General features: G+C 40.7%; 2 protein-coding genes across 4 annotated transcripts; both read right to left on the bottom strand.

The window, feature by feature from the left end:
- Window positions 1-3,416: 3,416 nt before the first annotated feature.
- On the bottom strand, window positions 3,417-15,527 carry laptm4b (lysosomal protein transmembrane 4 beta). Of its 2 annotated transcripts, XM_041955423.1 has the most exons (8): window positions 15,269-15,527; window positions 14,112-14,229; window positions 12,383-12,456; window positions 12,151-12,273; window positions 11,740-11,838; window positions 9,551-9,646; window positions 9,240-9,270; window positions 3,417-5,743 (listed from the first exon to the last, which is right to left on the bottom strand). In XM_041955423.1, the coding sequence occupies exons 1-8, from the start codon at window positions 15,359-15,361 to the stop codon at window positions 5,604-5,606; spliced, it is 774 nt and encodes a 257-aa protein (XP_041811357.1). In that variant the 5' UTR covers window positions 15,362-15,527; the 3' UTR covers window positions 3,417-5,603. The 2 variants fall into 2 exon arrangements, with proteins under 2 accessions (XP_041811357.1, XP_041811358.1); XM_041955424.1 differs by lacking the exon at window positions 9,240-9,270.
- A 2,845-nt stretch (window positions 15,528-18,372) lies between these two features.
- On the bottom strand, window positions 18,373-26,287 carry mtdha (metadherin a). Of its 2 annotated transcripts, none has more exons than XM_041955313.1 (12): window positions 25,905-26,287; window positions 25,133-25,228; window positions 24,803-24,914; window positions 24,345-24,512; window positions 24,105-24,155; window positions 23,767-23,940; window positions 23,217-23,297; window positions 23,016-23,087; window positions 22,611-22,738; window positions 21,529-21,639; window positions 21,296-21,371; window positions 18,373-21,062 (listed from the first exon to the last, which is right to left on the bottom strand). In XM_041955313.1, the coding sequence occupies exons 1-12, from the start codon at window positions 26,250-26,252 to the stop codon at window positions 20,995-20,997; spliced, it is 1,485 nt and encodes a 494-aa protein (XP_041811247.1). In that variant the 5' UTR covers window positions 26,253-26,287; the 3' UTR covers window positions 18,373-20,994. The 2 variants fall into 2 exon arrangements, with proteins under 2 accessions (XP_041811247.1, XP_041811246.1); XM_041955312.1 differs by having other exon boundaries at window positions 25,133-25,231.
- Window positions 26,288-26,403: the final 116 nt, after the last annotated feature.

Raw genomic sequence — 26,403 nt, forward strand, 5'->3', positions numbered from 1 at the left:
TGCTGATCTTTGAGAATGTTTTCTTTTTTTCTCACTTACATAAACCTTGGGGATGACCGTCTGCTGTATTAGCTGCAGCCTGTTGACTGTAACCGAGTAAGGACGTGCTCCTTTCAGGGGTATTAAAGGCTTTAGAGGGTGATAGCTGCCCCTCTCACACGTAATATTAATGTCCTTTGACTTGTGTGTGTGTGTGTGTGTGTGAGAATTCACTGCCCAACACTAAAGTGTTCCACCGGTTATTTTTTTATCCAACCACACCGAAGATAGGGGCTCATTAAAAAGCTTAATATTTGAAGCCATCATAACAGACTGATGACCAAAGTTGTGTCTTATTCCTTTACTTCTATCAAATGCTCATACAGTCAGACACTTCAGCTGGTGAAACAAGTGTAGTAGCAACATTTCCTTTTAATTCAAATTGCCAAAGTAATCACAATCTGGAAGCTCGCCCCAATTATTATTGGATTTATGTCACATAAATAGAAAAATGTCCCCATCTGAATGATGGAAATTCATCACTGACAGTTTCTGTTCAAACACTCAGCTTTGATGCAACAAATATGTCACGTTACAGCCACTGCAGCACGTGAAATATCAGTACATCACATATTGAACATTTATCGGCTGTGAAAGAGTCATTGGGTTGAAAGGCACGTCACAGCTCCTGCTAGCCCAAAACACTAGCTTGCTGATGGGTTGTTTGTTAACATAGGTAGATAAAATCAATGTAGCCTAATGGACATTAAACTGAGGCTGACACAGGTCTTTTTGGGGACGTAAGCCAAACCTGTCAGTACAGTGATACTCAATAGTATCATACCAATGTATGCGGTTTATAAGCAATGTGTGCGCTGCTTTATTTCCACAAAAATAACTGAACAGTAGTCGAAAAATCACCTCTTCATCAGGACTGTGTGGTTTGATTAAAAGACGCAGGTAAAGTGAGTAAGTGGAAACTGTTTTTGTCAACTTCTTTCTCTAAGATCTAGAATGAACTGCCAACAAAACTGGCCCTTGTTTTTCAAAAGACATTACATGTGTGCAGGTCATGTTTAAGGGCCACTCTATCCATTTTACACATTAGTTTCATAGCTCTGGAGAAAGTCTGACAATATAACCTGAATGATGTCCATCAGGGTTATATTGTCAGTTTGGCCTTGCGGACAGAAAGCCTCAGGTATTTGTGTATGCTGACCCAGAGTAAGGATTAAAAAAGCCCCTGCTGCTTCAATTTCAGGCATCTGCATTTAATTTCGTATATTGCCTCATGATCATCTAATTTAGACATTTCCTTTAGTATTAAAAAGTTTAAATTAATTTGGTGATGCATTAAATGTTATCAGCTTATAAGTGGTCAATCTGATTTTTTGCAGTAAATGCAATGATTAAGAGGAATAGCAGTGCCTGAAAGCCTGCCTGCCAACAGCAGGCAGGTGCCATCTGGAGTCGCTGAAAGCTAAGAATCATGAACTGGCAAGACATGATATTATACTGTAACTCCATCCCATAGATGTCGAGATCAAATGTTCTTTTTTTCTGGCTGAGCTTTGAAACTCTGGCCTTCCAGGCGGGCCGATGCTTCTGCCCAGAGACAGAGATATAAGCCGTCCATCATCCATCGAGTAGTTTGGCCCAGTTTTTCCACTCACTGCTTCCCTAAGCTGTTTTCTTGATTCCCAATTAAATCGAATGAAATCATCCCAGATGATCTGTGTCACGTGCAGCACATGCCCCGCTCCGAATGAGGACAATATCTAAAGAGGCTGCAGAATAAGGGCTGAATTAGCAAGTATGAACATCTGCACCACAACTAGAACTTAATGCTTGTTCGGGGCCACACGGCATCCTCCAGCACTCGGCCTGCTGTTATTTCTTTTTGTCACATTTTAGTGGGTCTCAAATGAAACTGCTTAGTGACTCTTTTATCTTCAATATATAGTCCAAAGTAGTTTGAGTCAGCCATGCTGACCACCTGAGTAAATCTCACCCCTGGAACATCATACTGGAGAACTTGAATGCTTTCCAGGTCACGCAAAGTCTGCTGATGGATTTCGCTAAACCACCCGTTGGCTCTTATGTCTCTTTTTTTTTTTGCAGATGTCAGTGAACAGACCTCTAGCTGCATTTCAGCAAGAAAAGAGACAGAATGTGACCCACTTGTTAGTTTGTGTTTTTTATCCCCCTGCCCCGTCCCAGTGGCAGAAAGTAGGTGAGCGTGTCTGTCTGGTAGCCTACTGTCAGGCCTAAGGTAATGCCAGCCTCCATTTTGACACTGGCGGGTAAATCCTTGCTGATCTGCAAGCGTGTTCGTCTCCACTGAGGGATGGGAAATTTTTGAGGGCAGCAGGAGACCTGTTATTTTTTTTTTTTTTTGTATATTCATGTTCTGAAAACTTGACTGTCCTTATGGGAATATATTCTGGTCTGATCTGGAAATGAATTAGTGGCTGGTTGTATGTGCAGAGACCTGCACAGTTTGTATGCACTGTGTGCTATGACTCATCACTTCTTTTGAAGATGTAACTTAAAACAAAGGAAACTAGCAGTTAGATGCTGATTTCGAGTGAATTTCTTGGCATTGAATGAGTCCAGTCAGCCCTCGGCGAGCGGCTGCGCTCAATTTCAGCCTATGATGCATTCAATTTTTGTTGAGTTTGTTTTCTCGGGATGCCAGCTCTGCTATCAGAACACACAGACACCTTGTAATTTGAATAAGATGAGCATGGTGTTAGCATCAGTCAGCTCTGATAACCATATAGGACAATTCCACGGTGCATCAGGTTTAAATACTGCATGTTGATTGATTCAGACCAACGAACAACAGCTCCAAGCCTGCAAATAGAACTTTTTCCACAGAAGACACCTTGGCAGTGGACAAGCACAGGTGTGCGAATAAAAATGAATGGTGGCTGGGTTCCATTTAGCTGCTTCAGATGTAGGGTCCTGGTCTTGTGTCAAAATGTTTGCTGTGAAAACGGTCCATGTTGACAACTAAAGCACAGCTTAATTTAGATGATGTTGAATTTGTGTTGCTTGGTAGAATGCCAGCAGAAACAAGGATAGTGGAAATGCTTTCATTATGAAAAACAAATGTGGCTCAAATTCCCAAATAGATAAAATGACACTCATGAACCTTAATATTGTTTTCTGCTTCTTAGAATTTGTCATCTGTGCTTCTTTTATTGTAATATTTCCAATTTCTGTGTCATCATTGCAGTCAGTTACAACATTATGTGTAGTTTAAAATACTTTAAAAGATTGCTTTATCCTGTGAAAGAGCTTTTTTTTTTCCTCCTCAAAGGCTTTCCCCATGTTGTTCGCTAATTTATATTTGTTCTTTTCAAGATGATAAAAGTTCAAAAACCAAGCTAATGCACTCAACAAATAAATCCAGCAGCAGCCACTGATTGATTTTGCTTTTTATTATTCAGAATCAAAGACATGAGCTCATGCAGATCCAACAAGAGGACGTGTGTGAATGGAAAGAGATGGAGAACAGTCTTCAAGTGATTCTAATAAAATGAGCAACAATCAGCCATTCACTGGTCCAGATACTGTGCAAGCCTTCCTTCCTCTACACCCTGCAAAGCTGCTCAAATTCCCCTTCAAACACATCACAATCTGTCTGCCTTTCAGTCACATCACACAATGCAAATATTGAATTGTTTATGTCATGTTTCAGAAGCTTGCGTCATCCAGAAGAGTGTGGCTGCTCACATTAGAACCACTCAGCTCCAGCATAACGTGGTGATGATGAGCAAAACACGAACACATCAGGTCTCAGTGAGCTCACGCTGACTATAAAGTGCAATTTCATTTTCAGCTTTGTTGGATTTGCAAAAGCAGTGTTCATAATTCACAGAGGGACAATGATGAAGGGGCCAACAAATGGCTACATAATCAACAGTACAGTACAGTATTAGTATCAAATGGAATACTACATGGGACGCGTATTTCCAGGTCTACCGAGTTGTTGAATGCACTGTTGCATAGTCTGAATGACAAACATGTAACTGATTTAAGGTTTTTCTGTTGACAGCAAATACTATTTAGGGATTATTGGAAAAAATTGGATTAGGTATATCTAACATCATTTGCTCCATTATTATGTCTCAACTTATTGCCTAAACAGTTCCAGGCAAAAGACAAGCCTCTAGCTTCCCTAGCTTCATACTCGGAATATTGATTTTGTGCTACTATGCTAAGCTAAATCAATGCGTTAGATTCCCATCCATCATTAATTTCAAAAAGGTCACCAGCACAGGAAATATCTCATCTTGTTGTCACTGCATGTGCAAAAGAAATGTTACTACATATAAAGGACCTAGGAGTTACATCATAGCGCTCAGACACACACACTCTCTCGCTCTCTCACACACACACACACAGACATAGTCTCTGCATGTACAGCAGCATGTCATGCCGTCTTTATAGGAAAATGCCCTCAGTCCAGCTAAGTTAGCTCAACTAAAAAGATCAGATTATACACCATGATCCATGTAAGAAAGAAAAACAAACATAAAACACAGACGATGCTGTTGCAGCTGCAACTTGACGGGGAAACAAAACAGACGTCTTCACTGAAACATCTTCACGCACTAATGTCTACACATTTTAGATTTTACACTATGTGTATTGCCTCTCTGGATGTGAAAATGCAGTGTGAGAATGTGTAAAACATGTGTGTTTGTGATAAGTGCTTCTTCACTGGATGATTATATCAATGCCAGTCGTTCTTAACGTTTGAGTTCTCGGAACAGACAGGAAACAGACAGGAAGGCAAATTGGAATATTGTGACAGAAATCAATGGGTGAACAAGGTCTTCACCGGCAGTCAGTGGATTATAGGTTTACAAACGTGTTACATGGATACAAAAGGAAGATGTAGTTAATATTGGTCAAGGAACCTTTTTCAATACGCTCTCCTGCAGGACAAGCTACATCAGTCCACAGATGATTTTATCACAACAGGCCAGCCTTTCACTACTCACTTCATTTTCTCTCAGTTTTCACTGTTATACAAAAAAGTCATACAAAAATACCTCAACATTACATTCAATGAAGGAATTTGTCAATTTTCTGAAAAAAAAAAAAGTGCTCTTGCATAACTGATCCTGTATGTCGCTTTCCTTCTCACTCTCTCTGTCGCTATCTCTCTTCAGGTAGTTTGTTTCTAGACAAAGACCACGAGGGAGATTCACAGTATTGGGGGTTAACAGTTGGTGGCCAGACCGGTGCACGTTTCACTCAAAGAAAAGTGCAAATTAAGTTGGGACAGAGTGTTCAGGGCGTGCAAGAGTTTAGATGCTGCCAGGGGACAGCAGCTGCCAAAGGGGAGGGTTGGGGGTGGAGGTTGGGAGCGGATGAAGTTGCTGCGATACTGTCCTTGGAGGAGGACAAAGGAGACGAGAGGAGAGGAAAATACATCACAACAACCAGGGGTGGTGTTTGGGGGGGGGGGGGGGGGGTTGATGGCAATACTGGCTCAGGGTCAGCCTAATCTAATCTAAGGTTGGCAGGAATCCAAGCTGAAACCAGCCTCTAAGACACTGTTTGGTCTTGTTTTTCAACATGTTCCAGCCAGCGTCAGGGTCCTACTGTTAGAGGGAGATGTGGTAGGTGTTGGGGGTTGTTTGGGTATAGGATCCAGCAGCGAGGGTGTCTCTCATGCCTCCATATACTGGGGAGGGGGCTCCTTCGGTGGTATGGCGATGGCCTCCTCGTACGGTGGCAGCAGAACCTGAAATGTAAAGGAGAACCAAAAGGCAGTTTAGTCATGTGGTTCGGTGGTGACGCTGGTGATTATTTTGCTACACAAACCGCTCTAACAGACCAAGACTGAATGGTAAATGGTCAAATTCTGCACTTATTTTGCAATACTTTGAAGCACTGTATCAACTTTGATACTTAAAGTGAAACTACGCAACATCTGAAAGAAGAAAAAAAAAGCCTCTTACAAATGAAAAGTTGAATTCATAAGCATTAAAATAAACCACTAATCAATTCAACACACTCAGGGATTTTGCAGACACACCCTTGCTTTGTCTAGTATGACCATTATCTTGCATTGGCTAATGTTTGCTAATCTGAGCTTCAGACAGATATAAAGGGGACAGTACAGAAATGTACACGCTCAACATTAAGACACTCAAATACAATTACAGAGTAAATGGGAAATGATTTGAAACACAGCCTTAGTAACTGCTGCAGGTTTCCTCTCCATCTTTCATCTCTTCATTCCATCCCTACAGAAGGCATTACTGGTTGCGAGGATAAAATCCACACACACATCCCTGTGCCTTAGAGGCCAGATTGCCTTCTCTCCATCAGAGGTCTTTCTCTGTAAATGGTGTTATAAAACCAGCTCTGCTGCTAATTCAGTGAGAGAGAGAGTCAGAGAGGGAGAATATGCTCTGAGGCGATGGAATTGTGAAACAGCCGGGGAGGCCCGGCGAACACATCACAGGGAGGATTTGAAATGAAGCGGACACGCAGACAATTATGTAACATGTCCAGAAGAAGAGAGGACGATGGACAGAGATATATAGAGGGAGGAGGAGGAGGGGGGAAGAGAGAGAGAGAGACGACCCTTGTGCATTTTAATGCCATTTATATAAAAGCACGGCAGATAAGCAGCTGGGTACTTGATGTTCGAGGCAGTAAAAAGCCATTTAGACACACTGCTGCCTTTCTAATGGCAAAAATAGATCGAAGGCTCCATTCATTCAGCTCCGTGTGTGGAGAGAGGGAATCCAGTGATAAAAACATGTTGTCACTATTGAGGCTTTTAACCTGCGTAAACCATGTGACACAGATATTTGCTGCATATAAGTACTATTTGTTCCCTGATACTTCTCTCATTGAAATTCAAACTGCTTGTGCTGTGGCCTTCACGCTGACCTAGTTGCCTCAGTTGTTTGCTTAATTTTGTTTTGTTTTGTGCATTCCTGGTTTCCTCACTAATCTAAATAAACATTTGATTTTATAGTATACATTTATCTATACCATATATAGAGATTCATTTCTGATTCCCATTGGCTTAATGGTACATACAGCATCGGTACTTTATCAGTACTTTATTTAGTTGTATGATTTGTCCACTAAAGGGACATTTCATATATTTATTACTATTACTTTCTAACTTTGACTGTGCTGTCTTTTTTTAAGGTGGCTACTTACCAAGTGGAAACTATATCTTACCAAAACTCGTTCATCTTCATGTGTTTAAAAGATTAGGCTGGCAGTATTTTACACTTTACTTATTATAAACAAATCCCAAAGAGAAGACCAAAAACAATAATGAAATGATCCTACAGACAAGGTACGCCTGTGTAGCCTCTGATATAGTCCGATTTAGCTAATTCCTCTGTCCCATAGACCTCCACTGTTGTCAAAAAACCATTAAAAAACATCAGTGAGTCAGATGGTTGCACTGAGTCACATTTTCCTTCATTATCATGAACACGGGCACTGTTGTTTATTCTGAGCAAAGACCACATACACTGTTGTGGTGCTGTGCAAATCTACGAGAGTGACAAATCTGTATTAATCAGCAGCTGAAAACTGTCCTTGACAAACACACTACTGACTACTGTTTTTAAAAAATAGACTGTGTACGTCTGAACTGGCTCTGGGATGAGGGCCACATGTAAAATAAGGAAGTCAGACAGTACTGTGAGACGGATGAACGTATTGTTGTTCCTGGTGTTTTCATGGGATTTGTTAGAAATAACAAATTAGAGAATATAATCGATATAATAGCAAAGTATTTGTTAAACTCTGTTTTCATGCCAAATGTTTTTAGTGTTCTCTCTCGCTATTTGGTTGAGAAAAAGAAGCAATTTCTTCCCCTCCATCCTATCTGTAGGGGACAAACTGACTGGCACATATCCAGTATTTGCTGAAAGGCCATCTGATACACAATATGGTATCAGGACCTACTGGTAAAAAATGTCAGCAGTGTGAACCAGGGCCTCATCTACAACAAGGACAAAGTCATAGACAGATGAAGATCTACGTATTGAGACGACAGCGGGCGTGAGACAGATTAATGTCTTATGTATCAGGGTGGAGGATTACAGACAGACAGACAAATGGAAACCGTGACTACGTTAAAGCCTCTCAGAAAACCCATGAGTCAGCACTGAGGAGGACAAGTGGGATTGACGACACCCAGCTCTGCACAGCCAGCCAATCACACCTCAGAATGACCTACGCAGCACCTACTGTACTGCTACCCGCAGCACCAATGTCACTTCGCTGAGTGTCAGGCAATAAAGAGATAAACTGCCTGGTGACAACACTGAGAATCTGGACCCTGGACATTTTCACTGTGCTGTGCATGCTGTTCTAACAGTCTCTATGATATACTGTCGACTACTAGGAAGAAAAATTGAGGTTTATTATTATCATTTACTTCACAGTTCTGTTCTACAGATAATTTGCAATAGAACTTCTAAAGCAATATGTGTAGGATTTTAATGTCATTCACCAGTGAACTAACACATTTTTATGCAACACCTTAAATAAGTCTTAATTTCTTGCTGTCTCAATATGAAGCAAATCTCGCACATTACTGCAGGTTCTAATTTCTCTCATTCGTGTGCCATTTCTAATTTGGCAATAACTAATTAGGGGTTTAAACACTACACATAGCAGCTCCACCTGTACATGTATGTAGGGACTGTGACACGACAGCTATTCTATTCACGCCATAAGTTAAGTGACTTAAAAGCAGGACCTCATTAACCAAAACCCTTGGAAATGTGATTAGATGACCACAACATATGGAGGCACTAGACAAAATACTTTTAGAAAAGATTTTTTCCGATTTCATTTGGGAAACTTTAACTTTTGATTTTTTTTTAAATATGCAGAATGCAAATAAAGAGATTTCAGCATTTTTCTTAAAACAGTCAATAAAATATTATTAAATTGTCTGTGAGGTCAAAGTGGTACTTTTTCCTCCTTAGAAATGTGGCATCTATGATTGCACAAAACAGTCCAATTTATGTGGTAGTCCTTACTGGAGTAATGACTTCTACCCGCATTACATGGATTAATGTAACTTCACACGTCTGAGGTGGAGGTTAATGAGGTTTTTGGAGAATTTTGCACTTACTAGTTTTATAAATGAAATATCTGTTTATTTTGTCTCTAAGTTGCTGCTCTAAGCACAATTCAAGCTATATAATCATTTACTTTACGACTTTGCAATTAATGCCTATAATCCTTACCTTGTACATTAAGAGGTATCAACTCATTGAACTGCAATAACATAAAACAATTAATATAATCTATATTTTAGTATAGCTCAATAAAGCCGGACTGATGTTGAGCATTTGATACTCATATGCATACTGATGAAAACAACTTTTCAAAGCCTTTATAAGTTTTATCTTGACCTTATATAATAAAGGCTTATAAGCAAAACTGTTTTTTTTTTTTTTTTTAAGTTGCACAAATACATAATATCATGATCCAAAAGAGGGGGCATTTTCAGTATGTTCTTGAGGTGAAGGGCTAGAGGGTGGATGTGAGGACTCACCGTGGTGTCGTTGGTGGTGACATAAACCAGGACCTCTGTGGTGCCCCTGCCGCTCACATATCTGTAGCAGTTCCACACACAGCCAATCAAGTAGGCCTGCCCAGGAGGTGGAAACAAAGAACACACACAATGACCTTTAGCACCATCGTCTCCACTTCCCATCATTACTGATGCTGCTCGATATAATCTCATCCATTCGTCAAGGTTAGGGACGATGACGGCATAGATGCATCATATCACTACTCGATATAGACATGTCAGCTACCCATGCAGTGAGACAGGTCAGGATACACTGCAGCTGTACAAAGCTAGAAAGAAACTTTTCTGTGTGGACATTTAACAATGCAGAGGCCACTCATCAGGCATCTCTAGCCCTCACTAAGGCTACGGTAGCATTGGAGTTTAGGTTTGTCTGACTTGGCAGAAGAACAGGAGGTTCATTGTGTATATGTGTGAGTAGCCTGCTGAGTCTGTTCTTCTGCCAGGAGTAAGTGCAACCGACCAACCAGGAAACCAGGCTGCCTGCTAGCCAATCACTTTACCATCTGCTGAGCTGACCTCCTCGCTGGGATACTGACTTTGAACTGAGCTATGCACTGCAGTATTGTTACAGCTAACGGTAGTACAGAGCCTCTTAAATTCATTATTTCTATCATACAAAATGTTTTTTTGTATCTTTTTAAAATGCACTACCTTACTTATTGCTTATTCTTCAATGTGTATTTGTTCTGTCCTTGACTTAAAAATAACATTCTGAATCACAGCAGTAATGTGCTGGGCTCACAATAAGCACTGTGACAAAGTCTGAGTTTTACCATCTTGCCCATATACTTACTATGTCATGCTGTCTCTGGCTCTTTATTCATCCAACCATCTGTCCGGCTACAGCTCTTATCTGCTCTATCCCTCTCTCTTCTCTCTCCAGCTCTCCGTCTTCCTGCCTGTCTGTATCTGTCATTTATGCCAGGTGCAGTCAAGTGGAGGATGTTGGCTTCAGCAGGAACTTTACCAGGTGTTGCCTCTGTGCTGACAGCTGAATGCGTCCCAGAGCTTTCAGATCTGGCCCTTTTCCAGGGCACAGACTTAACTATCGTCACTACTGTAGCCAATGTACAGTACCAGTCCAAAGTTTGGACAGATCTTCAGAATGCTGCCATGTTGGTTAAGTTTGCCTTGACGTTTGAATTAATAGCCAGCAGTGTTGCCAGCAAAGCACTCCAACACCATCACACATCCTCCTTCATGCTTCACAGAGGAAAACATCACACACAGATACCACCTGTTCACTTGAACTGTGTCTCACACAGCAACAGTGGTTGAAACCAAAAATCTCAAATTTGGACTCATCAGACCAAAGTATAGAAAATCATTGGATGAGAAGATGTGTCCAAACTTTTGACTGATACTGTTTACTATATCCATCACATCAAAATAAAAATGGGGTTTTATTAATATTGCTTTGCATATTCTAAGATGATATTTATATTTTGAACAAGCACACACAATAGTTGACCTTAATGCTGAAATCGAAAGCAATAACCAGTTAAATACCCCATGTATTTTGTGCAACATGGCTCTCTGCATGAGACGTGACATTTGCAACTCTTCTCTCTGTAAGCCCAGCAGTGGATCTTCCAGTGGCTGCTTCCTATCATAAAACCCCAGCTCTGGCTCTGGATATCTGCCAAGAACATTACCAATCTGAGCTTAGAGGAGAAACAACTTGATTTGATTGTACAGATGACTGCAACTTCATGTCCCATCTCGTCCCAGAGCCCCAGAGCATAGCTGCGCCTGGAAAATCATCCATGCATTAACAGGAAATTAGCTTGACAGGAGTCGGTTTCCTATTGCCCCTGACCCGCTGCTCCCTGACTGTGTGATAATCTCATGACGAACATTGATAATGTTCACACTGGCAGATTCATTAAACATGCCATATGGTTCAAATTGCATGAGATGTGCACAGCCTGAGACTTAATAGCCTGAGTCACATTACACTATCTATAAAACAGCAGTCCTGCAGGGAACAATTGTTCAGTGAGTGTGTGTAGTCTGTAGCAATGTGTTGCATATATCATTATATTTTGGGAGCATACCTGTTTCTGTACAGTACAGACACAGTTTTAAACATCATTTAAATGGATGATGAGAGAATCTGCAGTGATACAGAGACTCGGTGGGCTTACCTTGAAGGAGAGGATGCAGCCAATGAAGAGAAGGACTGCAAAAACTAGGCACATGTTGTTGGTGGACATGATGTCCTCTTTGTAAGGGAATGTCCCTGGCTGGAAGGGAGGGAGAGAGGTAGAGTGAGTGTCTCAAAAATGGAGAGAAACAGAAGGCTAAAATAAGAAAGTGTACTTTTACAAATCTGCATCTGACAAAACTTGACCTTTCAGTTCTAAACAACCAAGGAGTCTAAAATGGACACCTAATCTACATAACTAAGAACTGTGTTATGCATGGGTGACCTGACCTCACTGAATGTCTCTTCTTCGACAGAGTTACTCAACAAACGAAGCACTAAACCGTGAATCTGCCTTGTTGTTAAGCAGTTATCACAAACTTAAGTTTGAAAGCAGTGGAGGGGTTCTCACCAGCTGCTGGAGGTAGTCCTGCACCGTGTTGGGATAAACCACCACACTAATGGCTACCAGTGTGTTAAGGGCAAAGTCAAAGATTTGGTAGCAGAAGAATGGAATGATCCAAGCTGCATGTTGCTACATGGGAGAGATTGAGAACGGATGAAGAAATTCAGAACAAGGCAGGTTATTTCTACAGTAACAGTGCAGTCTGTTTGTATCTCATTTGTGTTGTTTGTTTATTTACCTTGTAAGCACCATATGTCGCCATGCCACATATTAGAATCATGAGTAGGGATATTGCAGTGGCTATGCAGATATCTGCCGAAAGAAAACACAAACACACAGAACAATGTGAAAACAGATCATCTAGATTACCAGTGAAGGACAGCAGGAAACACGTAATTTCACTGGAACTCTTGAATACGTAATCCAAAAGTCTTCACGAGGACATGGATTTTTACAAAACAAAGCACCTTAACTAACCCTCACTATTTTTAGCACCCAATCTGTCCTGGACCAAACATGATCAGCGTGTGGGTAATTGTTATGCAAGAGGTGCTAAATTTGACTGAACATAACACCCCACTCGCATTCACATTACAGCTGTGAAATGTGCCTGATGAGACACATGCCAGCGTCACTGTAGTGAAGTAACTCAGAGGGATCCACTTACATCAAATTAAGACAGTTGCATATGGGCTGTTTGCTAAAAGGAATCCAAGATCACTATGCAGTATTGACAGTTATTGAATTTGGTATTCAGAAACAGTACAGGAAACAGTGGAATCAATGTATCCCTGATAGTCAGCACTGTTAGCAAGAAAACATAACATTTCCCACGACTTTATAATATATAAACTCACAAGAATCTGAATGCAACATCTGCATGTCTTCATGACGTTGGTATGCCCTTACACTCAGCGACAGTTATCGATACAGTGCCGATACTGTCAGGACCCAGGAAATGAGGATGCCCTTCCCACACACATTAGACACATACACATATACTATATATAAACAATGCATGGATGCAAACAATGCACGCATAAATGCTGTCCCTCACTGCACACGCGCACATCATGCACACATCTGAGCTCTCATTTCATGATTTCTCTGCATGTGCTCAGTGACATCGGTGCTATTGACAGCTGCCTATTACAAAACCACGACACCAGCTCATCTCCATCTTTTTCCACCGTTTCACAATCTGTGACTGGTGCTGCAACAACACTATGCGAGGGGGGAGTCAGTCAAGATGGCCGTTCTAATCCGATGGAGAATTAGAGCAGTCGTTTTTAATCAGAGTAGCCAGTGACAGAGTCTGTGGTGCTCCGGAGGCGACTGTGATGATGATATCTGCTGGAGGGGGAAGCACTGAAAATACACATGCACTATGATTTGTTCTCTCTGGAGCTGAGCCTACTCAGCTATGTGCTGTGCTGAGAGCAGCATTCTGGGAGAAAAAGTGGTGGGCAGAAAGGATAGGGGATTTTAGAGCTGCAGAAACACATGGGGATATATAGACATGCTGTTGGTGCTCAAAGCTGGGAGACACAGCCAAATAATATTGTTACAGAGCCACAAAACTTGAAATTGTCTGGATATTTAGTAACTGCAATATTTTGATGCAGTTTTGATGTTGTCTATTCACTATTTCTGATTTCTGAACTACAGAACTCAAAGTTCTGTACGGTTGACAACAAGATGAGTCTAGTGTTTATATTACATTTTAAGAAACAGTGCACCATAAACAACACTGAGAGGGGAGGAAAATGACAGTTCTTAGAATCAAAATATTGTCTACGATCTTAAAAAGAATCCACCTTCTAAATGAGCTTTTGACACTCAATTATATCGACACATCTTGACCTTGCACTTTTTATATAGCATAATAGGCCACGCCTCATTGAGGACACCCATTCCAATGCATACTAAGTCAAATATGGAACAATCAGGGGATTAGCTGCACTCACTTGCATCGTCCATGACATCAATGTCGGTTCCCAGCTCAGAGCTGGTAAGGTGGTAGCGGTATTGAACTGGGTCGTTGAGAGCTGACAACAAGATGAGTAGGACCACCGCATTGATGAGCTGTGGGGAAAACGAAGATCGATATTTGTGTCATATTTCACAGTGGAGATGTTCCATTTTTAACGTTATTGGGTTAACCCTCACAGTGGATGGATGGAGCAGGGTGACTGCTGAGTCTGGATGGATCGACTGGACAAAACCCCTAATGAAGCTCCATGAAATGTTGACAAGGGCTTTTATTATCTTTCAAAATAATAAGCCCAAGGCATCGTCTTCAAATTGCTTGTTTTGTCCAACTAATTAATTCACCAAAACATAAGATGAAAAAAAGCTACAGCCGGAAGTGACTTAAATGATTGCCAACATTATTGTTTCAGCACAGATTCAGCACAGCACCTGTCCAACCAGCATGAATAGGAAAAATGGCGGCATGAGTCTTGTTTTTCACCGTATGTCAAAACATATTATGGAAGGAACTTAACTGGTTGCTTTTTCTGGCCTCGGCGACATATAGCTGATCAGTAGTAGGTCGAATATAGACGGGACGAGCGCTTACTAAAGGTCAGGGATTTACCAGGCTTATTGGACTATGTTTAAAACTTTAGGTTATCCCGTGGATAAAAACAGAGGCAAACTCCACAGAAATAGCAACGTTACACTTGTAGGACAAATTAAAAGGGATGAGATGCTAACGTAAACATTTCAGCACAACAAAAAGTGAACGTTAGCTTACAAGAAAAATCCACGAACGGCTACAAAGCTGTGCGAATTTTTTTTAGTATTATTTTTGGTTATGTGCTTATATTTGATTAAAATGTATTTCTATAGCAAAGTAATGAGTCTTAAACGGAAACGGTAGCAGCTAATTAGTTAACATTGTAGTTTAAATGTGCTTAATTACACTATAAACCGAGGACATCCTCAAAACGGCAAAGCAAAAACGAGTGCCGGAAAACAAATGAACAGCAGCAGGAACAAGCTAACTTAGCTGTTGCTGTGAAAACTCAACGGCACTTGATATTAACACCAAGTATTTAATATATTTAGCCATATTTTTTTGACATTTTGGGCCTGACACTGAATTAAAAATCTCACTTACCATGTACCATATTCCCAGAATAATGGTGCCCGTTCGTACATGGCAGCACAGGCAGCAGCTCGTCGAGTACCACCGGTCCCACGGCGAAATCATTCTTTCTCCTGGTACGTTTTTCAAGCTATTTCATGAATGCTGCCAAGAATGAATTGTTCAAGTCTACTGTGTCCCAAATACGATGGTATGAGTTTGCGTCCCCGGTGCTAGGACCGCCACATCCAGCGTCTGTTTGAAGCGATGTTCGCCGGTTTCCGCAAGTGGACTCCTGGCGAACAGAGAGAGCCGTTAATCTGGCTCATCCCGGAGTCACGTGACCAGGGCAGGCTTCTGACCGAGATCCGCATCTGACGGGAGGGATGCACACCCGCCTCAGAATAATCACCCCAAACATTTCAGAGCCGGTGCATTTAAAATCTTTGCTTTAGTGACAGTTTAAGGTTGAGAGAAACTGAATGAACTAGTTTGATAGAGCAACTCCACACAGCTCACATGGATAACCTGCATGTATGAGCTCAAAATGTATATTGAATTTTTTTGTGGAAGACTTTTTCTCTTTGACCAGAACAGTGGTTCCCAACCTAGGATAGATAGAACTCAACTGTCACGATATAGTGAAATTAATTTAAAAAAAAGATGGATTTTCTATCAGAACATTGCACATAGGTTCGCTGAACACTCTCAATGACTTTTAGTAGTTTTACGGTGTGTTTGCTTTCCACATGTAAAAGTTACAGGTCACTATGGACCTTAAACACAGCATTTACAATGTTACTTTGCCAGTGGAAATGGTTATATTACCGGCCTCTATTTGGGAATATACTCCACTGATGCACAATATCCATTAACATGATAGGTGTCCTCAAGTGTCTGCTGCTTTTATTTGACCTTGAGACCCTGACAAGAGGGGCCCTATATCAAAATCTAGTTTTAAGACCTTCATTATGTGAGCTGATATTGTGGGTGCATGATGCACAGTCCTAAATCAATAATTCAAGAGTTTAATTGTTCCAGCACAGGAACACTGTTTAGTCCATAGAGAGGAGAAGGAACAGGGGTTCAGGAGGGCCCTGTAGCTCATTTTTGCTCAACAGGTTAATCAGGCTGTGCTCCAGCTGTTTGAAACTAAATAAAATGACCAAAGATTGACTTGTTTTATTGCAATGTTAAAACAAGACACAAGTGTTCATTTCATGTTAGTTTGTCCCTCCGTCGGTACAAAGATCCTGGATCAAGCCTGACAGATGGGCCAGTGACCACAGCTCTAAGCTCTGGTGGGTGGACCGCATCATCGTCACATTAGGGGATTTTCCTCTCCTGCCATGACTTAATGCTGAGCAGACTGCCACCTCTTTAGGTGCTGGAACGCAATTTGTAGAGGAAAATCTCAATCTGATGGTCCATTTTCCCAGCCTTAAAGGTTTTCAACACGACAGTCACAGAGAGCGTTTAAAATGTTGAACAGAAGTATTCACGTACGTGTAGAGAGAGCTCTGACATAATGACCGGAAACACAAAGCCTTATAATCCTTTTTCTCAGACCTGCTGGGGAACAACACAATCCCAAATCTGGCGATTGGGTGAATTCATTTGTTAAGTTTGATCGTCTAATGTTGCCACACTGAAGCCAGTGAGTTCCAGACATGGGGACTTTGGATGGATCTTTTTTTAAAACGGCATTAGCGAGTGATTTTCCTAGCAGGGCTTTGAGTAACTGCAGTACCAACCATTAGAGAGTGACCTTCACTATTAATATATCTGCCTCTCATACACACAGACAAGAAAAATGAGTACAACAATCCCCTGGCAGGAAAGAATGAACAAAACAAACAAAACGTGACATCCCCCTGATGTGAAGGTGAATGGACAGCGAGCCAGAGATTGTGAGAGATTAAAAGCTGGTAAATCCTAAATGAACTGAGAGATAAGGGATGGAGAGACAGATGAAACGAAGGAGGTCAGGCTCTGTAAGCGTGCCACGCGACTGCCTTACCACACTGACTGGGGCAGTGGTTTGGCCTCAGGAGGGCCACTGAAGCCAGGACCTATCACAGGCCTGGCTGCTGACACAGATTTGCTCCATAGCATGTAGTGAATCCTCACTGTATTAATCACAGATTTGCGATTAGTTTGACAGAAAAACACGAACACAAGATGCCGGTGGACCAGGAGAAGGCACCATTTACTACAAGCATTGCTTGTGTGGAATTCTGCTAAAAGAATATACCTCTGATTCATACTTAAAGGTTATTTTGGCATGAAAACACAATTAAATGTGGTAAAATCATCAGTTCTTGTTCAGGATAACAACTCATTTCTTTGCATAAAATGCTTGAGGAGCTCTGGCTATTCATTTACTTATTTAGCTACTTAGCATGCCAGTGCAAAATGACTTCAAAGTACTGCAGCTACAAAGCATCTGTCAGCACAAATCTTTAACCTAAAATATAATGTGAAGACAATGCATTTGATTTTTGAGCAGAGTTTAGATGCCCAGAAGTGATCCTTCTCTATGCGTCAGCATCCTAACTTAACACTTAAAACACTAGTAACAAGAGATGAAAATAAGATATCGTGATTGCAACAAGCACATAAATAAAAAATATAAAAAGTATGTAAAACATACATTAAATATAATGTGATGGTTTGCTCATCCTTTACTTTAGTGAAAACTGTACAAATACAATATATTTAATGTTTGACCTCATGAACTTCATTGATTTTTGTAAATATCTGCTTATTTTGAGTTTGATGCCAGCAACATGTTTCAAACCAGTTGGGACAGGAGCAGCAAAAGACTGGAAAGGTTGTGTTATTGATGTTTGGAATTGGGATTATAAATTCAATAAGTACTGTAGCTTTAAAGCATCTGAGAACACAAACCCATGTATTAAATCAATGTCATCTTTAAAAATGTTAACATCTTACCATTAAGTCCTACTATAGTACTTGTTTTAAGTTATTTTCATCTTTGTTTCTTCTTTGACAAGCTTTTCCACCACTGGAAAACCTGGTGAGCCTGAAAAACAAAATCTTATAAAATCACTCTCTGTTCATAACCAAGTTATCCTTGGAGAAAAAAAAGCATTTCTATGACAATGTGATATCGAGCAATTTGCATTTATTTTTTTCATTTTTACCAAACGAACATAGAAATATTTGTATCTCCTCATTAAACAAATTCATTCACATTTCGTTTAATCACAAACCATTTCCTAGAGACAAGTATATAAATACATTGGCTGAATCCATCTTAATCATCAGTAAAAATTCAACCAAAAAAGGGTGCCTGAAGCCACAGCGACATATCATTTTGTTCTATCAAGTCTACCAACACCAGCTGATCAACAACTTGAAGCACTAAGGCTCTTCGCCTACTAACAACAGACTCCTGTTAATGTCTGCCAAATTGGGTGCCCACAGAAAAGCTGCAACTTGTCTCATTAAAAAAAGCTATTACAGTATATACACTGAGTGGTACTCCAGGACCAAGTACTAACAATTAAAGCAAGAGATCGTTCTTTTCATTTTATGTACACAAGTACTATTATCAAAGTCATGCAAGATCAAATTAATTTCTGACATCAAAACTTGCAATTGGATGGAAACTATAAAAAAGGATGCCAATGCACTTTCTATACAACTACAGGTTAAGGCAATGGAATTAAATTCCTTTATATATGTGTAATTGTGTGTGTGTCTCTGTGTGTGTCTCGTTTAAAACCAACTCTGATGTGGAATTAAAGCTGCTCCATATCATATGTCTATGTATGTCTTCATTCTCAAAGTGGAAAAAAAAAAAAAAATCCCCCATCACACATCCTGGAAGTCAGGTACAAACCAAAAAAAGTTACACATTTCACATTCCGCAAAAAGGTAGTAAAAAACAATTCACTGACATCAAAAGGAACTCAATACAGCCTTTTTGCACAGTGCAATCACAGACCTGGAAAAAGCCCTTACAATCTGTACATATGGCGAGGCTTTTTCTAGCACAACAACTGGAAGAAAAAAGGTTTCAAAAAAATCATACAGAGTGCAGGAGGGACAATCAAGTCTCTAGAAAATCAACATACAGTCGCGTCAGATAAAGACAGACACTCAGAATGATAAAAGCAGAGTGGACAACACTTTACAGCGCTACTGCTGTGATCCCACTACTCCTTTACTTCACTTTACAGTGCCTCCTGGTGGTTCGGACCAGTTACTGTGCTCTCTACACAGCAGCTATCAACATTCCCCAGTGTGAATCCAGAATGAATCAAACATCCAAATTTCTAAAACAATTATCTGATCTGCTCCATAAATAATGAATCAGTAACTTTCCAGCCGTCACTGTGCTGCAAGTTGTCATCATAGTTTGAGCAAAATGTGGCTGAACACACAGCTTCAGTGTCTATGCCTCTCCCTGTAGCTCTGAAGCTCAGGCAGCTGTGTATTTAAGCATATTTTGGTAAAACTATGAATGTATGGAACATACTATCACAGGGACGGACAGTGCAGAGGTGGCTTACGCTGCAGGAGTGGCTGTGGATATTTTTTTTCCTGCTGTGAAACTTCCCACCGCTGACAGAATTCAACCTGACCACAGCTGCCATTCTTCACAAACAAGTTTTTACACTCAAATGATAGACTCTTGCAAAATATCACTATGTTAACATGACACTCACATGTAATCTGTGCATTAAAAGAGTTTTTAGTCATACACATCACTGCTGTCCACACTGGCTGTGCGGGGATCCCTTCATAGAGCGACTACACTGTAAGAAATGGGCTACAAAATGCATTTTTTCTGCACAAATGTGCAAGTTGTTGTTCATCCAAAACTAGCATGAGGCTTCATCAGTCTGAGAAGAGCCAAATCAAGTGGGTAACTTTGTCCTGGCAGTCACATGTAAGTTTATTGTTTGGATTTTGTCATGGCAACAAACCTGCATGTGACTGCCAGGAGGTATCACTCACACATCAGCAAGAAAACAATGTCCAGGGAAACACAGAGGGTTTTTGTTAGGGGTGTGCAATGTCCTTCGTGATAATACTGGTGCTGCTCTAGGAGGAAATCACTTCATGGCCAGTATAGAGAGTTGGGATGACTACAACAACCCTCAACTCCTTCAACACACATATGAGTGTGAGCTGCATGTGAGTGTTGTACTGAGATAGCCTTGGGGAAAAAAAGAAAAAAAAAAAGAAATCTGAACCTATTCTGATCTGAGACCAGCCCTCGCATGCAGCTTGCTCCCACACTTTTCAGTCACTGATATAGGGGCAGCAGCATGGAAAACAAAACAAAGTGCAATATTCTGGGGAGCAAAAATGCACGCGTCTCTTGCAACTAAAATTTTCATTTAATACAAAAAAAAAAAATCTGTTTTGTGTTTTTGGGTTAACGATTATTAACACACACTCTTGAAGGGAAAAAATACTTCTGATGCCATAAAAAATAATTACATGAACATGTACCTCCACTGTAAGCCCACCTCCCCTGAAACTCCACTCTGGTTGCAGCGTAGCAAATAGTGCAAATTAGTTTTAAGATTTCAGTCCATAGGACCACATTTCATCACTGTATTTAGCCAAGCAGGCGACATCTGCTGCTTGTTTTCTTTTTGTTTTGGTAACTGATAAACCGTTGATGTATCTTAGAAAGAAACTCCTGTACCTGGTTATTATTGCATGTGACACATTTAACAATCATTTGCATATGCTTTGAATGGACCTGTGATGTGGCTTCACGTTTCTCTTCGGACCTTCTTCTTCTGGGAGGCCTTCGGAGGCTCCGCAATCTGCTCAGACTTTTCTGCAAGAAGATTCAAAAAGGAAAAGGAAAATATAGGAAAGCTGTATTTAGAGCCATCTTGGTTTAAAGCACTTTGACATAAAATACAGCACGTGCTTTAAAGATATTTATGGAAAAGTAGACTGAATAGTTAGACTGAACAGTTATTAGCAAATTTCTACTATACTGTTTGAACATTCATCTGCTCCTAACTCAAGTGATACAAACTCAGAGTGTGAGCTGTTGAAACCTACTCTGAGAGGAGGATATGCTGGGATTCTGCTTTTTGGAGGCCTGCACAGGAAGGTCTTGGGGCACTGTGCTTGGCGTCTAGAGTCGAACAAATGCAATGGCATTACCAAAACAGAGAAATTTGATGTCATTATGTACGAAAAAAAGTTTAAAAATATATATAATATATAAAATCAGTTTTATATTTTGTGGAGGACATTAATCTGACAGTTTGGTGTTTTTTTTTTGCACTTGCCTGAGCTTCAGATGCAGCCTCCTCCTCAGCTTTCTTCTTTTTTTTCCTCTTCTTCTTGGATTTGGCTGCTGCACCGGGGGGATCCTCGATGTCCTTCTCATCCTCCGATACCTGCCATAACAAACACGGACATTCAGGTTATTTGGCAGAAACAAATCAGGAGGTACTCGATGGACGTCACATAAATATATGGATCACAAAGGATGATTGAAGGCATTCTGTTGCTGATGTTTCTACTTTGCCAAATGTTTGCAATCTTGGCTATTTCCTTAATGATAAATAAAATGAAAACAAGGCAATACTAGAATTACTTCCACGTGGCTTGTATGCTTCGGCTAACCAGTCAAAGTTGCAGTTTACATCCATGTCTGTCCAGACTCATAATGTATGTAGTGAAGACTTTGAAGGAATTTAATACATGGTATTACATGTATTTTTGGTAAAATAAAAGTGCTCACTAGATTGACATGTATGATTCCACTGAATAATTTCCAGTGAGAAACATGCTGTCATCACTTCGAGAGAATTTTTCCAGAGGAGTACAGAAGACTGATAGAGAGCTTCATCACATGGAGCAACGAGCAATCACCTGAAGCTCAATATCAGCAGAACCAATGAGCTTGTGTTGGACTACAAAGCTTCAATAATGGATGCTGCTGCAAAGAAGCTAAAAACTGTAAAACTTAGATACTTCACACACATCTTCAAATGTTGTCATGTATGAATTGTTGAATTATGGGCAAAAACCTGTTTTTGATGACAGTGACTTAGAGCTTGAAAACTAAAATCTAATCTGTTCATCACTCAGTCCAAATGGATGTTTAAAGAAATTCCCACGAGGTGTTCATGGGATATGGCCTTCATAAGAATGGGATGTATGTGCATAAAGACGTACGAATAGACAACTCAGAAACATACTGACTCTGACTACTGCTATCATCAGCGTGGAGACATAAAAGTCTAGACTATAAAAAGCCTTCTCAAAATGTTATCAAGATTTTAGGCCTTGCATAGGGATCATCTAGGAATGTCTGACAACTGTTATTAGCCATGTGGATGATTTGGCAGAGTGTCAGTGAAACCTTGTGGTGGACAGGCTGTTCCTTCGGTGGATGGGCTGGTGTTACCAAAACAGGGGGCTCTTCGTAGTTTCCCCAGTGCTCTGCTGGAGCATTCCAGTCGGAGCTGGGGTCCACTGCTGCCATCCCATCTAAAACAATTGACGTCCACAGGATTGCAGTTAGTTAAAAAAAAAAAAATTTACACACTCAAAAGTATTTGCACATCTAGGAAAAGATACTTTTACCCCTCAAATTCAAAACACGCGTATTCAGTTTTAAGACTTTTTAAAAAAACAGGATGAGGCTTCATCTGACAACATTTTAACAAGCTTTTTACATTTTTTCATTGCTTATCTTAATTGTTTTTAGTGATGCACAGTTATTTAGAAGGGTGTGTTATCTGGAATGGCTTGCTGAAATACTCACTGAATCCAGACCATTCATCATCAACGTCAGGACGACTCGACCACTGCATCTCCATTGAATTTGCTGTTGGATCTAAGAGTGACAGAAGGTAATTGAGAGAGAAAGGGAATATGTAAACAAACTGACAGACATTCTGTGGATTATGCATGGAAGTGAAGTCTGTTCTGTGACTGGGTGATAAAGCTGGCAGTCATTACCAACCTGTAGCATTTTGTCCCAGCATGGAGAAGGACACAGGGTTGAGGTCAGTCTTTATCCGGCCATCAATGCCACTCCATGCCACTGAGGAGAGAAACACACAGATGATATTACTGGGATGCAATTCTGGCAAACAAATAGTGGAGCTCAGATTTTGCATCATCATACAGGTGCTACTCACATCTCTACACTTAGTGTTGAATGAGATATTGATTTAAATTATTAACACAGCCACTAAAAGAGTAAGTTTTAACAATGCCATTTTTTTTTTTTTTTTATTTTATACCACTTTTGCCCAGCAGGTGGCTCAGTTGGACAGTCTTTAAAATCTCAGTGAAATTAAACCAAGAATGTTCAAATGTTTTGGTTTTTCTTTTCCCTTAAATTTTGGAATTCAAAATGGCAAATTTCGTTTTAGCCTTTTAGACACAAATGACATTCTGTCCTAAACTCTGTCCTCTTGTTTATAGATCGTGCTGTAGATTCAGCTGAGTAATACTCCACTATCAATGTCTACATTTGTGGCTTGAAAAGGTCTACACAGTGATGATACCTTGCGTCTCCTGTGCCCAGGACTGCCGCTTAGGTGGGGCCCTGTAATGTGTCGCTGTGTGAATGCCGCTCCACTTGGTTCCCTCCATCGCACCCATCTGTCCTGGTATCTTCATAGACATGTCAGTCCAACCTCCACCATTGACTGAAGGCTCCTCTCTCCAGCTGGAGGACCCTGAGGAGGCATTGGGATCATCTTTACGTATATCCTGCATCTTATTGTGATATTAGATAAAGTTTTACTTGCGGAAATTAAGAAAAACAAATCAAGAAAAAAGGAGCAAGTAAATATTTTTCCCATTTCAGTCACACAAAATAATGGTTTAGCTTGGTCTTTACCAGCCCCACTGGCTGCATCCACCTTTCCAGTAGATCTTGAATGCCTGGACTCTGAAATATTGTGGGAAAAAACAAAGCTTGAGTAATTTTTGTTTAAGCATGAGTGAACTGTTCACCTCAAGATGGTACATATAACAACACTGTATGTTAAATAAATGGTCATCACAAAATAGACTATGCCTCTGGCTTTGAGTGTCACAGAAAATCCCCACATTGTAACATCTGCTAGATGCTACGCACCATGGTTTCCTCTGTTCTTCTTGGTGTTGGTCGGTGCTGTGGCTACAGGTCCCTCCACATTGGTCTTCAGAGCCTCCACCCCTCCTGAGCTACCAGAGTCCTCAGGGCCCTTGTCCTTCCTGCGCTGCTGTTTCTTCTCTCGGTTACTGACTTTGGTCTCCCATGCACCTGGTGGACAGAAAAACCCCCCACCCCAACATCAAATGTCAAATGTGTGACTTGGTGTGAGCAACGCAATTCTAAAGTAGAACTTTAGACGGTTGATTGTGAATGAACTTTGGTTGATTGCTTAATCAAGAAGCTACAACAGTAAAGCTAAATAATAAGCGTAGTAAGTGAGGCTAACCAAAACTGCAGAGGTCAAGTAGGCTGTGAAAACATGAGAGACGTGAAACTTAACAGTCAGCTTGAAAATGAGAAGTTACTATGAAATTTCTCCTTCCATGGTTGAATCTTACCATCATCAGCTTCCTTCCCATCATTTGTAGACACTTGCTGGACTGGTTTCACATCTGTCTTGGTTTTCTTCTTGTTCTTTTTCACCTGCACTGGGGCCTGCACCTCATGCACCTGTGGAGAGAGAGAGAGAAATAAACCTGATACAAACAGCAATCATGTAACTTTGTTGCCCTTTAAAGCAGTGCCACACTGCCAACAGGCTTTCACCAATAACAAAACTGTCTCATAACACTTCAACAAAATTGAGCGAAACTCGGACTGCCTTGCCCGCCAACAACCACAAACAGTTTCGGGTCCCCTTAATTTTAGCAGCAGCTGCCTAAACATACCTTCTCAGTTTTGACCTGCGGGGCTATCTTGGAAACTGCTTCAGTCACTTTAACTTCCTCCTGAGCTACAGCCACTGGCTGTCCATTGGATTGAGTCTTCTGGGGAGAGAGACAGTCACCAGATAAACAGCATGTTGTTGATGATCCAGTCATATAACAAACATTAAACTTACCTAAAGTCTGTTAACACTTCTGTTTTATTTGTAGAATGATTTTATTTCGAGACGAATCTTTACAATATATCTGAATTTACTATACTTCACAAATGTTACATAACACTGCATGAACGTAAGTCAAACAGTATGCTTCAGGTGTTAGCGTGTAACTCAAGTGTTGGACGACAATGTTTTCACTAACTAGCACACGTTTAGCTAGCGCTGAGTGCCCTTAACGGCTCGTCATGAGGATATACACACGGCTGATTAACATCCCTATCCAAACAAGACACCGTCGTTCATTGTATATTGAACTAGCTTGTGAACTGGGTCATGGTGTCATTTTGTAAATGGGGCAGACGATCCCTAAATGTCTAAATTTATATTATGTCAGCAAAGCGGGCTGTAACACGTCATGCTAACGTTAGTTAATTCCTGGTGCGCGAGAGAGCTAAGTTAGCCAACATAAAATAACATCAGAAATAAATGACTAAACTAGCTTAGCGCTAGCTTATACTGAGTAGATACTTTTATTTGGAGTCAAATGATTCTAGCATTTGTTTTGACTGGCTCGCTGCAATTCAACAGCTCCTTAAAGCTGTCTACAGCTACGTTACCTTTTCATGCGTTTTCTTCCTGGACCTTTTCTTCTGTTCTTCTGGTTTGGCAATTTTAGCTAAATTGACCTTATCAGGCTCACAGATGCCTTGGGAGACCGGGGATCCCCGCTTTTTCCCGATGAACAAACCGCTACAAACGGCGGCCCATGACAGACCGAGTAGCAACAACAGACCCACCGCGGCCGTTGACAGGATGACCCATGTCGGATACAACTCAGGCTTCAGACCCAAATCCACCCCGAACTGAGCCCGAACATATCCTTGTCCCGAAGACAATACCTCCTTTAAACGGCTGGATAGCAGCTCGGCTTTTTCTAGCGCAAAACCCCGAAAGTCCCCAGCCATCTTTCCAAATCACGCTAGCTAACTGTTAGCTATCATTGCCAACATCCGTATGCTAACGTAGGAGTGGCTAATCTAATCTGGAGAAATCTCAGTAAAACTACAATTCGCAGTTTATAATTAAATACGACGTTATTCTGACTGCGTTAAAAAC

The sequence above is a fragment of the Chelmon rostratus genome, chromosome 16, assembly GCF_017976325.1.
Source record: "Chelmon rostratus isolate fCheRos1 chromosome 16, fCheRos1.pri, whole genome shotgun sequence".
Lineage (NCBI taxonomy): Eukaryota > Metazoa > Chordata > Actinopteri > Chaetodontiformes > Chaetodontidae > Chelmon > Chelmon rostratus.

Excerpts from the sequence above, each read along its gene's own strand:
- laptm4b (XM_041955423.1), bottom strand. The coding sequence starts at position 15,361 with ATGATTTCGCCGTGGGACCGGTGGTACTCGACGAGCTGCTGCCTGTGC. Across the intron at positions 12,274-12,382 it reads CGACATATGGTGCTTACAAG|CAACATGCAGCTTGGATCAT; the intron begins GTAAATAAACAA and ends TCTCCCATGTAG. Across the intron at positions 11,839-12,150 it reads AGGACTACCTCCAGCAGCTG|CCAGGGACATTCCCTTACAA; the intron begins GTGAGAACCCCT and ends CCTCCCTTCCAG.
- mtdha (XM_041955312.1), bottom strand. The coding sequence starts at position 26,252 with ATGGCTGGGGACTTTCGGGGTTTTGCGCTAGAAAAAGCCGAGCTGCTA. Across the intron at positions 21,640-22,610 it reads AACAGCCTGTCCACCACAAG|GTATCGGAGGATGAGAAGGA; the intron begins GTTTCACTGACA and ends TTGTTATGGCAG. Across the intron at positions 21,372-21,528 it reads AGGCTGCATCTGAAGCTCAG|ACGCCAAGCACAGTGCCCCA; the intron begins GCAAGTGCAAAA and ends GTTCGACTCTAG.